General features: G+C 40.8%; 2 protein-coding genes across 3 annotated transcripts in view; one reads left to right on the forward strand and one right to left on the reverse strand.

Annotated features, from left to right (window-relative positions):
• Positions 1–430: 430 nt before the first annotated feature.
• LOC119490476 (periphilin-1) lies at positions 431–11,622 on the forward strand. Its single transcript, XM_037773909.1, has 8 exons — positions 431–579; positions 736–822; positions 3,518–3,595; positions 3,720–3,823; positions 3,970–4,190; positions 7,300–7,358; positions 10,140–10,298; positions 11,046–11,622. The coding sequence occupies exons 2-8, from the start codon at positions 784–786 to the stop codon at positions 11,226–11,228; spliced, it is 843 nt and encodes a 280-aa protein (XP_037629837.1). The 5' UTR covers positions 431–579; positions 736–783; the 3' UTR covers positions 11,229–11,622.
• Positions 11,623–13,280: 1,658 nt separating this feature from the next.
• The window catches only part of LOC119489925 (prickle-like protein 2), a 53,910-nt gene continuing 50,836 nt past the window's right edge, over positions 13,281–16,354 (reverse strand). For both annotated transcript variants that reach the window (XM_037772971.1, XM_037772970.1), the window contains exons 8-9: positions 15,508–16,309; positions 13,281–15,421 (exon numbers count right to left, since the gene is read on the reverse strand). In XM_037772971.1, the coding sequence (XP_037628899.1) occupies positions 14,460–15,421; positions 15,508–16,309 (1,764 nt within the window). In that variant the 3' untranslated portion in view covers positions 13,281–14,459. The remainder of the gene's footprint in view (positions 15,422–15,507; positions 16,310–16,354) is intronic.

The following is a 16,354-nucleotide window of genomic DNA, read 5'->3' on the forward strand; positions in this document are numbered from 1 at the left end:
GGGTATTGATGTGTGAAAGAAATTGCAATTATATATTGACATTTTGTGGATGTATAATTTACGAGTAATTCGTAATAAAAGTATTTAAAAAAGTGACTGATCTGACTCCATATGTTACTACCATAACGATAATTAAATTGTGATCTCGAGAAAACGGCATTAAAAAGTTAAATTATGTCCCTTTAGAGCTTCCTTACAACCCAACATAGGTGAAATGCTTATTTCTTAGTTTCCAGTACACAGTTTAAAATCCCTACTTGCAGCTGAAGTGCGCCATCATTTGGTAAAAACACACTCCTGTAGGACATCACAACCAGCAGTGCAAAGTGTAAAACCATAAAACAAAGGTGTATAAACAGGTGTGGCAGCTGAAACATGAGGCTGACTGCGCCTGCGTGTAGAAAAGCTTGATTCCTTAGTTGAGATTGTGATAACAAGCCTTTATGACAGCAGTCTGAACCGGATTGGGTGGCTGCGAGAAAAGGGAAGTAAAAAAAAAAAACATGTTGCGTTATTTTCCAGCGGAAACCAGAGAAGTGTCAGATCGTTAGTCGACAATGTGAGACATTCATCTACAAGGTAATAAACCTTTTAAACTTCTCAGCACGGTTCAGATGATTAAACCACGAGAGGGGCAGAAATGTAGATATTTTCACTTTCGAGCTGTAACGAAGACTTTAATTTGGTGTGTCACTCTCATCGCTTCCTGGTTTCTGGTTGTCCTCTGATCTCTAGAGAGAAATAAAGTCACAGATCAGACACTGCTGCAAACTGGCTGAGATCATGGACCATGCACGACCGCAGGACACACCGCAAAGCAAGGTACAAATAATAACATTTCCTGTAAAGAGGAGTAAAGAGCTGCCGGAGAGAGTTGTCTCAAGTGCGTCATGTGCTCACAGACTGATCAGTCAGGAAACCCCGCTTTAACCAAATAGATCTACTTTCAAATCCAGTCAGTCAAAATAGAGCTGGATCTTTAACAAAGAGCACCAACAAGACCTGTCTCGTGAGATTCATTATAACAGTGTATTAAAATAACACCACATGGCATTAAAAAGTGTCATTATACTGATCATCACATACACACAATGTAGAAATGTAACAACAAAAAGTAATGCATTTTATTTTTACTACAGTGTCATTCATCATACTCCATAATGACAGAAAGTGTGAGGTTGGCTATTTTTGGAAATAGGTAGGGTGAATTAGCCTTATGTGGGACATTTTTTTTTTACATGTCAGACTTCTGGCATATATTGCAATATGAAGCCAATATATTAAAGGTCCCATTTTATAAAAAAGTGAGATTTTCATGTTTTGTTATTATAAAGCAGGCTTAAGTCCTATATAAATACTGTGAAAGTATTGAAACACTCAATCCACAGGGAAATACACACAGCCCGTATTCAGAAACTGTGCATTTGAAACAAGCTGTCAGGATTTCTGCCCATTTGTGATGTCACGAATATACAATATTTAGACCCTTGACACAATTTTAAACTTAAACATTCTAAATGTGTCCCAGTTTATTCCAGGTTGCAGTGTATGTGAATGACATCAGCTGACAGGAAGTACACATGGACCCAAGCTGTTGCCTAGCAACGCAATTCTTTTGCAATTCCGTCAAAATGCGCTAAAACGGAGCGTTTCAGACAGAGAGGGTAAATACAGGCATATTCAGGCAGACCGTATGAGGAAAATAAAGGCTTTTTTGAACATTACAGCATGTAAACATGTTCTAGTAGAAATACAAAATAATATGAACCTGAAAATTAGCATGATATGGGACCTTAAATCCACACCCGGTACCACTCCGACATCCCCAGGATATGTCCTAATCAAACCAAAAAAGAAAATGCAGATATCATAAAAGAAATGATGGACATATTATTACTCTTAGTGCCAAAGTTGTCTCAGATAAGTCTTGATTTCCTAATGTGGGACAGTCATGTCCGAAATGTGAGACACTGAAAAGTCTGTTAAAAGGCCTAAATCACCTTAATTAACATAGGAAACACTCAATCCCATGTTCAGTAATTTTACCACTTACAATGTAAATGCTGTTACAAAATGTAGGCTTATAGTTGTGGATGTTACAGGGAGAATCGAACAACCTCAGACAACAATAGACTATAATAGTTTTGAAGCATTTAGGCATATTAGAAAGACATTAAATAGCCTAAATTATCATATCTGTTATGCAAAAAATAGCATAACTAAATGCACAGCAAAAAATTCATGAATCTGCTGTGAATTGCAAAGTTTTCATTTGGCTATACAGGGAACACACACAACCGTGACAGGCATAGGGCCTATTTCAAGCTAATACATTAAACCTTGAGGCAACACATTAAACCCGAACCTGTGTGAAACCATTGCTTACCACAAACTGCATTATGGGTAATGATTGAATAACCTGTAATGCATAGCCATAAAAACAACAACCTGCAGAGATTAGAAAAAAAAACTCCTACCAGTTTAACAGAGATGAATATAATTTGCCCTTCGCCTTAAATATCTAAAATAATGCATTAGAAGACTAAAACCCCTATAAATAACCATTATTATTGCACAATCCATGCGGTCCCACATTAGGCAAATCATCCTGTCCCACTTTTCAAACCATATTTCCTAAAGTGGGACAATGGAGAATTTGATTGAAATAACAAATATAGAGTATTTTTACACCATATTATAATATTTCTGATGAATAAACATATCATAAACATATCCTGATTAAAAACTAGCACGATTGTTTTATTTATAAGAAATTTATACCCTTAATGTTAAATTTGTCTAAACACTATGTCATTGACCTTTGGTTCCAGCATTATTTGTATTACATATATATACTGTATATATATATATATATATTGTTTAGTCTAGAGATGCAACTATTAGTCAACTAATTGATTAGTCAATTGACAGAAAATGAATCAGCAATCTATTTAGATAATCAATTAATCAGTTATTTTTCATGCAAAAATGGCAGAAAATGCTGTTTTCAGCCTCTCAAATATGGAGATTTCCTGCTTATCTGTTTAATATCTTATTAAACTGAATATCTTTGGGTTTTGGACTGAAAAAACAAGACATTTAAAGACATCATCTTGGACTTTGAGGAACTGGGATGGACATTTTCCACTATTTTCTCACATTTTATAGACCGAATGATTATACGATTGAATAATTTAGAAAAAAATAGTCAGATTAATCGATAATGAAAGTAATTGTTAGTTGCAGCCCTAGTTTAGTCTATAAAATGTTGGCAAATTGTGAATAATGTTGATCACAGTCTGAGTTAACTCTCAGTTTACTGTCACATAAGACAAAGAAAACTAACAAATCGTCACATTTGAGAGGCTGGGACATGAGGGGAATGTTTGTCATTTGTGCTTGAATAATTACTAAAACGATTTATTTTTCCACTCCCCTCAGCACTAATAATAATCACACACTACCTGTACTGTAACACCATAATAGCTGTGATTAATATGGTGCGTTATTTCCTCAGGGCTCCATGTTACGGCACAGGGAACACAGTGATGAGTCTGTCGACAAGCGGCCCACTGACGGCTCTTCGTCTCCCACTGTAGGTACATCCTGTTCTCAGATGCCACGTCTCATAGTGACTGTTTTAGACTCTGTGATTGTTCTGCTCTCTTCTGTAAAGCGCCACAGTGTGATTATATATCGGTTTACCCGTGACGATACAGGACGCCAAGAGGCTGATCAGAAGAGTGCGAAGTCCATCCAGACCGAGGGCATGGCTGTCCAATTCTTACAAACCCAAGTTTGGAGGGCGATTCCAAAGACCTCGGTAAGACTGACGGGTCGAGAACAGGGAGCACTTTGTATTTCGTTTTCCTCCCAACAATTGCTGAGTTACCTGCAAAACATTGATAAAGAGGTCGAGGGTGATTCTGGCTGCCAAGAAAGCTTTTTTTCCTCTCTCTGTTTTCCAAGGGATGACCACTCATTCCACAAACGTGGCTTTCCCAACCAGAGGTACCACCACTTCAACCACCGGGGTTACTTCCACCGAAGAGATCATTTCCATCCTAAATATCACCACAACGAACTGAGGGACAGGGACCGGGACAAGGAGAAGGAGAAGGAGAAGGAGAAGGACTGGTACGAGCAGAGAGAGAGCACTGATGGGAGTTCACCTTCGAAACAAAACAACAGTAAGTTAATGTCTGAAAACAACGATAATACACCCCTTCCCTTCATCTCATTTGAACATTTATGAAGAGACTTTGACAAAAGGTTCACTATAGCTCAACGTATCCTCATACAACGGTTCGTATGATATCTTATGAAAAGTTATTCCTCATTTTTTAGTTTGTTTGTGTTAAATTTCTGCTTCCGTTACACAGTCTTTTCAAAATAAAACTTCTGTCGTCACAGAAAACAACTTGATTAGGTTTAGGCAACAAAACTACTTGGTTAAGTTTAGGAAAAGGTTGTGGTTTTGGGTAAAATAACTCCGGAAGTGGCATAACCTAAGTACAGAAGTTATGTGACATAAATCAACGTTGACTTCTTGTTTCACACGGGGTACAAACAGGGTACACCGGTCTGGTGTTTTTTGACCAACCCATCCACCATGACCTCCTCCCTACACAGCGTTTTGCGATTACGCAGATTACATACAAATTGATTTCGTGGGATATATATATGAATTCCAGCGCATTACTTTTCGTAGGTACAGTATAGCTACGAACGGTGTATGAGAACAGCCTGCTATAGGACTACAAATAAGTGTTTTTATGGTTTGGACTGTGCTCCTTAGTTCACTTAATGCTACGGGTTTTCACCACATCATCTCTTATGCACAGGGGCATAAACTTATAAATACATGTGTAATAACTGCTGCTGTAAAACATTATCTTTTTGTGGGTGTTTTAAAGACGGTGTTTCTCTGTGGTGTTGCGCAATGTGTGAGGCTACAGGACTTTAGTACTATATAGCTGATGAAAGTTGAAACCAGGGTTGTAAAGACTGTTGTTAATCAAAAAAGTGTGGCAGCACAGACAAATAGCATTAATGCTCTTGGAATATTACAGGATTATTATAGGCTAATGATTTCTTCAAAGACCTGGAGCACCATATAGATAAATCTTTTTCACAGCAGATAAATAATGAAAATGAATGATTGATAAATGAATGATGGCTGATTTACATCTTTAATGTTATTAGTAACTATTGGTGCCTTCAAATGGGGTCATGTTTGTGTTTACGAGAAGATAAATATACATATGAACGCCCCCCTCTCCTGTGGTATTCACGACCTCGTAAATGGAAAGTATTTTTATTAGTTTTTCACCCAGGCAATATCATTTCAGTTTAGTTTGGGTTTTTCTTAAAGGATATTGTTTATATTTAGTTTCAGTTTACTTAAAAATGTTTCACTGCATATTCTCATTTTACTTTCAGTTTTAGTTTACTATAATAACCCTGGTATACAGACAAGAGAGTGGTATCAATCTTTTCAGATGCCAGCAATAAAGTGTATAAGCAAATTTCCCAAAATGTAGAACTATTCCTTTAGTGCCCATGTTTCTGGAATGAGATGTTGATGTTTGGGTGTAAACATACTTTTGGCCACACAGTGTAGGAATTTATGAGTTTATTTTCAGCTTTACCATACAAAGCACTGCATACATCTAGAGCTGCAACGATAAATCTATTATTTGTCAACTATTAAAGTATCCAGCAACTATTTTGATAATCAATTAATCAGTTTGAGTAATCTTTTAAGAAAAAAAGATTCCCAGATTGCAGCTTCTTATATGTGAATATTTTCTGTTTTTTTTTTAACTCTTCTATGACAGTAAACTGAATATCTTTGACTTGTGAACAAAACAAGACATTTTAGGACGTCATCTTGGGCGTCACTGATCAACATTTTTCACCATTTTTCACCATTTATTGACATTTTGTTGACCAAAAAACTAATCGATTAATCAAGAAAATAATCATCAGATTAATCGACTATTAAAATAATTGTTAATTCCCGCCCTACATACATCATGAATGTGTAAATGCCTGAACATAACAAAACACTCGGCCTCTTCCACACACACACACACGTGTACAGTGGTTAGACACAATAACAGAAGCACATATACACACATATTATACAGTTTAATACAACACAAACCACCGCATTGTCATAGTGTTACATAAACAAATAACACCCTGACACACTCCCAACAGAAACAATATAACAAAATGTTTGCCACCTCCTGCACATACACATACAGTATAAGTATATAATATACTTTACAAGCTATACAGCATCATCGTGCACTTTATTAAATGACCATTGGGTGGCAGTATAAGCAAGCAGAGGCGTGCACATTTTCATGGACACTTTGCATTACAAATATTTGGAGGGCATTTGCTCATCGTGGTATCTAGTGGTTGGTAGGTAGTCACATACTCTGGTAGCAACAAACCAGAGTTACATAACGCTGACCACTGATAAGCTTTTCCTGGACTCAACAGATGAATTATGGAGTGATGTGATGTGGCAGTCCATGCATTATACATTATATGTCTCAGGATGTAAACGGTGTAATTACGTTACCGCTAGATTTATTAGATACTTGAGAATTACCTCATCATTTGTCAGTGGGAGTCTGGAAGTAAACAGGAGGGGGTTTAAAATTAGTTACGATCATGTTTCCTTGTTTTTTAACACAAACTGTGAATGTTTTTGTTGATCTTTTTTCCTGATATAAAGTGGTACGTTGTGTTGTTTGAAACGACTGAGCTGTTGGTAGTGTAATGTTTTTATCTTCTCTTGCACCCAGGCGCTGTATCTGTGCGCGCACTGCAGCACTGTGGAGGTGTGTGTTTGTGTATGTGTGAGTGTGGAACAGGTTTTTTGTGTGCCTGAGTGATGGTGCGATGATGGTGACTCATCGCTGATTTGTGTGTATATGAGAGAGAGAGAGGGAGACTAGCCAGCAGTATATAATGAGCCATAACAAAACCAGTGTTTCACATAGAAACACTGTAGATTACAAAGCAAAATCATTCTGCTTAAAGATATATATATATATATATATATATTGATTGTTAGACTCTGATACTTCCAAAGAAAAACATTTTCCAACAAGAGGCTGAAGAGAGAGAGAGAATGATTAAAGGGTTTTAACCATCAATGGTGATCTAAAGATGCACCTATAGATGCTGTAGGTGCTTACTGTAAATAGAAAAAGAAGGCCATCTCTCCATTCTCTTGTTGTGTTGTTGTGTTGACCGTGTGGTTTGTCTGTTTTCCAGCTACCAGACCTTTCTTACCCAGATCCACTTCCAGCAGAGACAAGGACATGCAGTTCACTGTAAGTTCACAAGCAGAAAACCTGCTCTGCTTTCCCCTTTTCTTCCATTTTCTTAAAATATAATGGTCCACACATTCCTTAAGAATGACCTAATGTACATGTTTTGTAGCTGGCTGCACAGTCTGTATGTTGTTACTGTGATATGATTTATATATATAGAGCTTTTGACAATTTTATTCCAATTAGGAAATAAAAACATTTGGTGATGAAAGTAATTGGGATGAAATGCTATTTTCTGTCCTGTGCAATGTACAATCTGATAAAACATTGTAAAAATAAGGGCTGTAATTCATGATTATTTTCATTAACAATTAAAGCAGCAGTAGGTAGAATTGGAGCAGATATAATTAAAAACGTTATTTTTATTAAACGGCCACTATATCCTGACAGTAGTGCATGAGACAGGTAATCTGAGAAAAAGTCATGTGCCTCTGTGTCCTCCGGTGTCCTCCGGAGCTCCTAATGGCTTCTGCAAGATTTCACAGACCGGAGGAAAACAACCAATCAGAGCCGAACTGGAGCCTGCTGTCTCTGAGCAGCTGTTAATCACCCTCAAACTCCGATCAAACGGTCAAACTAGGCAGCGCTGATCAAATATGAATCAATATTTTGTTACTGTAATGCCTATTTCTCACATAAAATGTTTTCAGAAACATCTTGTAGTGTACTGTTTAGCTGTCAAATGAGAAAGTTTGCGACCCGGCAGCCATGTTGTGATCTGCTGAGGAAATACCAAGCACCGCCAACCAGCCGGAGCACAGCCAATAGGAATGCTCTCTCTCTGAAATGACCTGTGATTGGCCAAAGTCTCCCGTCACGGGTACAGAAGTCTAGTTATCTAATTATTATAATATTACAATATGCTGAAAGGTTATTATGGAATTTTTTCCCAATGATGCCAAAAGCATTCTGCTTACTGCAGGTTTAACTATAGTGACTAAATCATTAAAAAAGCCAACATGTTTCGACCACTGTAAGTCTTCTTGAGGGCTTTCAACAAAGCTTTTTTTTAATGATTTAGCCACTATAATAAAGTTTTTTTTATTATATTTCCTTCTTCATTTGCCACTTGTTTTAATATTTTGGAGTGCCTGCATTGCCGTCCTGTCGACCCTGATTTTTTTTCGTTTTCCAAGAGCACCCGACACATTTCTGCCTTACGGTTGAGTACACAGAGCAACTAGTTATTTATCTTTCCAATTTGCTGAGTCAAGGCTAGTCTGCCAAGAGAAAGTACTAGAAAATGCCCCTCACAATTTTCAAATGTCTTGTTTTATTTCTACCAACAGTCCAAACCCCGAAGACAATCGGTTTACGATGACATAAAACTGAGAAAAGCAGCAAATCCACAAATTAGACGAGCTGAAACCAGAGAATGGAAAATGAATTAATCAATTATCAAAATTGCTGCAGAGTTTCTTTCTGTTTATTGAGTTATCGTTTCATCCCCTACTTGTTCTAGTACTATTATATAATTTAACCGTGTAGATGGTGTTTCTGTTTGTTCATTAGACATGAGCTCATAACAGAGGATGAGTTGGCATTAATGCAAACAGCCCAGGTGCTGCAGAAAAGGACTGAAATCAAATGATCGAATACATTTCTTGGCTGACCTAAACACAGCGAGAAGCAGAGCAGCACATAATGAATCACTGCTGGTCACTGCTGCAGTGAAGTTAAAGTGAGGAGAGGAAGAGGAACCCAGGAATGATTAGCTCATTTCAGATTTTCAATATTCTAATCAGTGCTAATAAGCTTACCTGAAGGTACAATCTGTGTTATCAACAAGTCGTTTAATACAAGTACTAACAGCAGCTAAATCTTCTTAGCATGTTGGTCATTAATATTTCCAGATGCTGCACCTCAGGAATGTCTGTTAACTCAACAGTGTTGATGAATATTGTTCAGTTTGATTTATTAGTTCAAGAATTACTGTTCAAATCATCTAGATTTATCAAAGTACTACCACAATTGAAGATAATACAACTAAGACTATAGAATATTAAATCAGGATTTTTTTTTTTCTTCATCTGCAACATTTCTGTTTCGTGGTGCTACTTTCTTATACAATTCTTTATGTATGCTTTGTAGATCAGTGGTAAGTAATTTTGGGTTGCCAGGTTGTGAGACATCCTCCTCTTCATTTGGTGTAACTTTCTGTCTGTTTAACCAGCTCTTTAATAAATGTAAGACCAGTATTCATTGTCCTTTTAGCTCTGTTTTTGGTCTCCACCACCTCCTGAATCTTTATCTGCTAAATGCTCCACTATGTTTGCCAGCTAGTCTCTAACTGTGTCTATCTGCTTTTTTTGTGCAGGGCAGGTAGTATACAGTGAAACTTGTACTTTTGAAACTAAGAATCGTTGTGTTTTCGTTAGCTTAGAATGAGCCCTTCATATCTACAATGGGGAGCAGGCCGCGGCGCTACCACGGTTTTGCACTCGGCGACTCACGTTACCGCACTCTTGGAAAGGGCAACCACACCACTATATGTTACCAAACTGTACCTTTTAATAAAGCCAATTGCTGCAACCTTTGCAATTATTAGGAAGTGTTAGGCCTACTAGTTTTACTTAAGCTTTTATTTTTTTTTACCATTGAATATGCCCACAGAACAAATTCTGAATTGATAATTAATTTGCTGCATTTTACAAGTGGACATGTGGAATTTCACTTTAGTCATCTTGTGGTCATTAACAGCTCAGTCATCATCAGTGTTTGCGCCCGTGTTTTTGGCCAAATGTACTAAGGTCCAACTCTGGTCTCGTTTTCTGTTTGCAGATTTGCCAGAGCGACAGGAACCAAAGCAGGGAGAGAGATCACAACGGGAGTAAAAGCAAAGAGAGAGAACGCAGCAGAGACGGGGAGCTCCCTTCAACTGCGAGCCAGACGGCGACACGAGACCGAGCCATCCAGCAGAAGAGGAAAGAGATAGACGAGGTAGAGGATGAGTGTCATTACATAAACACACACCTTGGGAGAAGGGTTAGTTACAAACAGATAGAGGTAGAGGAGAGATAAGAGAAGCTGGGATTAGAGAGAGTGACAGAGGAAAAGCGCCGGGAGACATGAGACAAGAAAAAAAGATTTGTTTTCTCTAGTCTAAACATTAATTTTGAAATGCTGAGCCTGTGGCAACTTGAGTGTCATTATTGTCTCCACTTTGCTGAGCCCGACGAAGAAGGTCTTATTCATCGTTTGAAATGATTGAGGGTGTTTTCTAATTGAGCAAAAACGCAAAACGAAGCTCTTTATCTCGGCTCACCTGTATCACAAGAGGCTCCGACACGTGCTGTAATGCTGTCTTCAATGTTGCAGACATCACATGATGCTCTGCTCATCGGCTGTGTGTTTCTGTGTGTGTGTGTGTTTCCACCCACTTGATGGAAAAGATGGTCTCTTGCTTTTCATATCTCCATGGTTGCAGGATTGTAGAGATATTGCGAGGAGAAAAGGCAGTCTGGCAACAGGTAGCTGATGCAAAAATGTCCACAAAATTCTGAATACAGGCACACACAATACTTGTGAACAGTTTTGGGGTTGATAATCCATTCAGTGGTAATTGGAGACTTCTCACTTCGACACTTTCTCTTCTGTTATCCCATTCTCCCGCTCCATCTCACTGTTCGCCCCTTCCTTCCTCCCATTTGTCCTGAAACCTCGGATGTGTGTGTGTGTGTCTCGCAGGTGTACTATCAGGAATGTGAAATGTTTGGCCTCGTGGCAAAGATGCTGATAGCAAAGGATCCAACCCTGGAGCGCCCCATCCAGTCCGCGCTGCAAGAGAACCTCAGGGACATCGGCAAGCGCTGTGTGGAGGGAATGGAGAAATTTATAGAGGACTATGACTCCAAGGAGCGGTCTCACTAATCAGCCTAGCATTGATGCTACTGATAGAAGTGTTGAGAGTTTTATTTCATGTGATTAAACGCTTCTTTTGTTGTTTGTTTTAGCCAGTAGAAGTAATAAGTTCGTAGATTCTTGTCTGCTGCCTGGGCAAAGCCCCCCCTCTGTGCTCAGCCTTATGGTGAGCAGCACTGGTTAAAAATATTAAGAGTACACTGTGATGGAGATATGATACTGCTTGTAATTTTTGATAATGTGATGATTATGTTGAAAAATACACTGGTTGTATTGCTTAAGTGTCCTTATGAAGAAGTCAAAAATATATTTTGACATCCGACTGACCTGCTTGTTTTATTTGTAACTTGCTTTTCAATGATTTCATTTTGTTTACAGCATATTAAACTTGGGATCACAAATATTTTCAGTTTTTTATTCCTGGATAAATGGGCAAGACGAGATCAATTCATAGCAGGAAATACATTAATAGCTGAGTAGGCCGCACATCGTTGTTTGGGGTTTAAGTATTTGTAGAATGTCCTTTTGATGTTGGAAAGATACATCAGCATGGCCAATATTGGCTTATTACAGATATATCTATCAGCGTAAATGACAAGAAATTGCAGCACAGAGATACCAAAGATATGTTTGAGATTATTATTTCCAACCATGAAATCTTCTGCTCTTCTGTGGCTCAGGAGGTAGAGCGGGTCGTCCACTCATCGGAAGATCGGCGACCCGCAGATCCCCAAATTGCTCCCGAAGGCTGTGCCATCGGTGTGAGTGAATGTGTGTGTGAACGGGTGAATGTTGGCATGTAGTGTAAAGCACTCTGAGTGGTGGGAAAACTAGACTATATAAATACAACTCCATTTACTATTTACCACAATTCTTAAAGGGGCACTCCACTGATTATACACATGAGGTTCGGTTTACTCATCATGAAGAGTCCTATTAGCCGGTGAAAACTGCTGTATAATTTCTTCTGTGGCTCTGGAGGGGCGTTGTAAAATCTGAAAAAATAACCCTATTAACAATCCTATTATTTTGGTTGGTATTTCTCTAGCTTCATCATCTGGTCAAAATTTTAAATTGTCCAATATTTGGTTTATGGCCTAATAACCACAAAAGTAATGACATTCCCGTCAGCCCCAGCTCTATTTTGTGGTCAGTGCTTTTTTGCACCTGTGAGCAGCTCCTCCATTTCCCCTGAGCATTGAATTGCAGGACAATAGACATTTTTCACAGCAGACATTTTGGCATTTCATGGCAGGAAAAGCAGCAGGTGTGACTGATCAAATTAAAAACGTCTGCATTCCATTTAGATGAGCCGTTTTCAGGGTCCTGGTACTGTGCATGCTGGCTCACCGGGACACTTGTTGGAACTGAGCCATTGTGTTGATGACATTAGTTTCATCTGTGCTTTTCCTGCCATGGTGAGCCAAATGATCCTTTCAAAGGGGGTCTTGTTTACCGTGTTCACGAGAAGAGTCCATGTGGTATTCACAACCTCGAAAGTGGAAAGTTTCTGAAAGCTTAGAGTTCACGAGTTGTGACGTGTTTGTTGACGTCAGAAATGGCGGCGGCCATGGAAGTTCATTTTTCGGTGCGTAGTAAGTGAATATATTGTAATTTTAGTCGTATATTGTTTTTCTTCGTAATTTTATAATATGTCTGAGGAAAATGTTTATTTTGCCAACGGCCTCATCTTTGTCCTCTGTCATTATGCCTTTGTATTTCCTGCATTATGTTACCCGCTTGTTGCATTATTAGCCTCTGTGGCATCTAGACGCCGACAGTAATATTGATATTGCCGTTGCTTAGCAGCGGTGTTCTCACAACTTAACCACTTGAACCTCAAGCATATTGTGTACACGACTTCCCATGTTGTAAACACAAGCTCACAAGTTTCATTTGAAGGCACCAAAAATGTCTGGAAAAAGGTCAGCAGAGTACAAAGTAATTGTGACTTTTTTGAGTTATTTTTTCCCCCCAGTGTGAGCACACTACACAAACCTGCTTAGAAACAGTACGCAGTATGGATCTGGGCCGATCAGAACAACTTCCGATACAACTTGCTGATTGTTCCTTGAAGTACACTTTATTTTCAGTATGAGACAACAACAACAAATGAACATGCAAGTCTCCCTATCTCTACATCATCTTATACAAATAATGATTCTTTAGTTACAAAATATATAAATATTTAAGACCATATGTACAGAACATTTACATTACTACATCCATTACTTTATTAAGTTTATTACTATATATACATTTAACAGGTATCATTCTTTAATATTCTCATAATTATTGTTTGCATTGTTATTATTATTGTTAGCATTATTATTATTATTATTATTATTATTATTATTATAATTATTATTATTATTATTATAATTCTTAATCATCTAAGGGTAACTCTCAAAAAACAAAGCATGTTGCAGAAGAGAAAACGGGACCATACCTGACGTTACTGTGCCTGAATGGTCAAGGAGCAGAGGCTGTCCTTGGTAAAGCATGGAGAGCTGGCTATGTAGAGCACAAAGTTCAACAGACTATTTGTACAAGGTGATAACAGGGCTAGCGAGCCAACACTATATTCCAGCAGCATTTGGATTCCACTGAGGTAAACAATGACATAGCTTGGAATCTAGCACGTAACTTTCACTATCCCAACACAATTTCTGGTTTGTCCACATAGAATAAGTTTTACGGTCCAGGGGCTTGGATCGCTGAGCGGCGACACGAAGAGTCAGATCGCTGCAGATATACTTCCCTTTTTCAAACTGTAAAGGAATTGTTCTGTCTCTCTGTAACATGGATTCACGCACAGACACACACACGCACATACATCGCGTTATTTACCTCGACCGCGGTATATTTAGTAGTCAAATTCGTCAGTGCTCCCTGGTACCATCAGAGGAGTCGATCTCCATCATTGTAAACATTTCTGTTGTGTAAGCCAGCTGAGCTTCCTCTTATGATTAGATCACTCTGTGTAGGTGTACACAAACACTACCCGGTGTAGTTGTGTAAGCTCACAAGCACAAAAAATAGGCCTTTTTCTCTCTTCAACCCCAACACACACACACACACACACACACACACACTATTAACGCTCGCTGTCAACTATCTCACTCTCACCTTCCCACTCCCTCTGTTCCACCTCTCTGTTACTTTAACCGTATCCTTACCTCTCTCTCTCTCATCTCTTTCACTCTCCTGCGCTTCCCTCACCATCTCTTTGCTCTACATCTAAGAAATTATGCAGTTTTTGCTCTTCCTCCTTTGGCGGGTGTGCAGCTGGCCATGAATCGGTCCGTGCAGAGGTCCGTGATGGGCGGCTATCCCAGAGGGGCTGTAGCGGTGGCGCAGCTCCTCGTTGTTGATGTAGCAAAGCTGCACGGGCCGAGGGATCGGTTCACCCAGGAAATAACCCTCGTCTGCCTCAGACTCGGAGGAAGAGGAGCAGCTGGAGCACCAGGGGTCGGCGCCCTCCGTGTAGCCGTCGCCCCAGCATGGCCCGCCCAGCCCCACAGGTTGCCAGCCAGCGTTCTGCAGGGTGAGATCAGAGGTGGTGCGGGGGCAGGGCCGTTGGGGCTGCTGTCTGTACCCACCTGGCTCCAGACCAAACAGCTCCCGGGCAGCATTACCAGCGGGGAAGCGGTCGTAATCCTCCTGGACGCGACGGTAGGGCAGCTCTACCATCTGAGCAGGCCGGTCTGCCACCAGGTGCAGGGCATTGTCAGAGCGGGAGCGGCGAGAGCGTTTGTGGTGGCGGCCACTGCGGTGCTGCCCGTTACCGTGGGTTCCACGGTGGTGTTTGCGGCGTCTTGGTTGTGGCTGCTGTTGCTGCGACACGGATTCCTGCGCGTTGATGCGTCGGCGGGGCATTCTGTCACTCATGGGAGCCATCCGCAGGTTTCCGCTACTGCCCATCACCCCGACACGACCTTTGCCGTCGAAGCCCAGTGGCTGCGGGCCATCCCAGTACTGCAGCGGGTAGCCGACCCTCAGTGGAGCGTACATGTTGTTGTTGTTGTTGTAGGGGCGAGAGGAGGACAGCGACTCTGTGCTGTGGAACTGGACGGAGGAGCTGAGGGTGCCCATGTTGCTCTTTTCAGACACATTCACACCCGAGTCTTTACTCAGGTCGGGCATGGAGAACCTGGACAAATGCTCCTGACGCTTACTGACCCCGTCCAGAGAGTGACCTCCTGAAACCAAAAATCACATGTCACATTTTCATATAATTTGGCATTATATCTTATTGTTCCGTACTGTATCATTTACATCATTGTACCTGTAGCATTGGACATTGTGAGGGAGTCTACAGATCCACGAGGAGTCTGTTCTAGAGGAGTGAGGGGCTCGTTGAAGCTCATGGCATTGATGGGGTTCCTCCTGGTCAGCGGGGGTCTGCCATCCCTCTGGAACCCGTGCAGGCTGATGCTCCTCTTGTCAGAGAAGCCCTGGCTCTGGCTCGACATCTCATTGAAGCTCATCTGGGTGCGCAGCTTGTTGGGCCTGAACTCATCCTGGCTGTGGTGGGTCCAATTTTCATTGAAGGAGTGGCCCCTCAGAGCAGCCATAGGGGTCCTCTTGGCGTTGCCTTGTTCCTTCCCCCAGGAGTCGGGCCTCTTCCCGGAGTTGGAAGCAGTCTGAGCTGGAGGATGAGCGTTTGCGTTGGGATTGTAGCCCTGCCTGGGGTTACACTGAGCCAGCAGATGTATAGGTGCTGGCGTGGGGGAGGGGTCCCGTTGGGGGCCTTCATAGGCAGCAGGGACGTAGGGTTCATCCCGGCTCATCCACACCTGGTTAAGGCTCGGGGCACGACTTGGAGTGCGACTGGGCGTGCGGTTTGGTGTCCTGCTCGGGGTCTGGCTAGATGAGAGGCTTAAGCGGTCCATCTGAACAGAGAGGGGATCGATTTCAGCAGACAGACGCTCTGGCATGGGTGGAGGAGCTGGCTGGCGAACCTCGGCACTCCGCCGCTCCTGCTCGGCATTCCTGCGTTCCTTTTTGCCAATCTTGGTGCTGTGGCGGGATTCACGGGAACGGGCGCTTTGGAAGGCCGAGTCTGAGGAGTCAGACTCATCTGGGTCCTGATTGGTTAAAATAAAAGAGATTAGTACAATAATAAGAAGATC

The sequence above is a fragment of the Sebastes umbrosus genome, chromosome 6 (genome assembly GCF_015220745.1).
Source record: "Sebastes umbrosus isolate fSebUmb1 chromosome 6, fSebUmb1.pri, whole genome shotgun sequence".
NCBI classification, from domain to species: Eukaryota; Metazoa; Chordata; class Actinopteri; order Perciformes; family Sebastidae; genus Sebastes; species Sebastes umbrosus.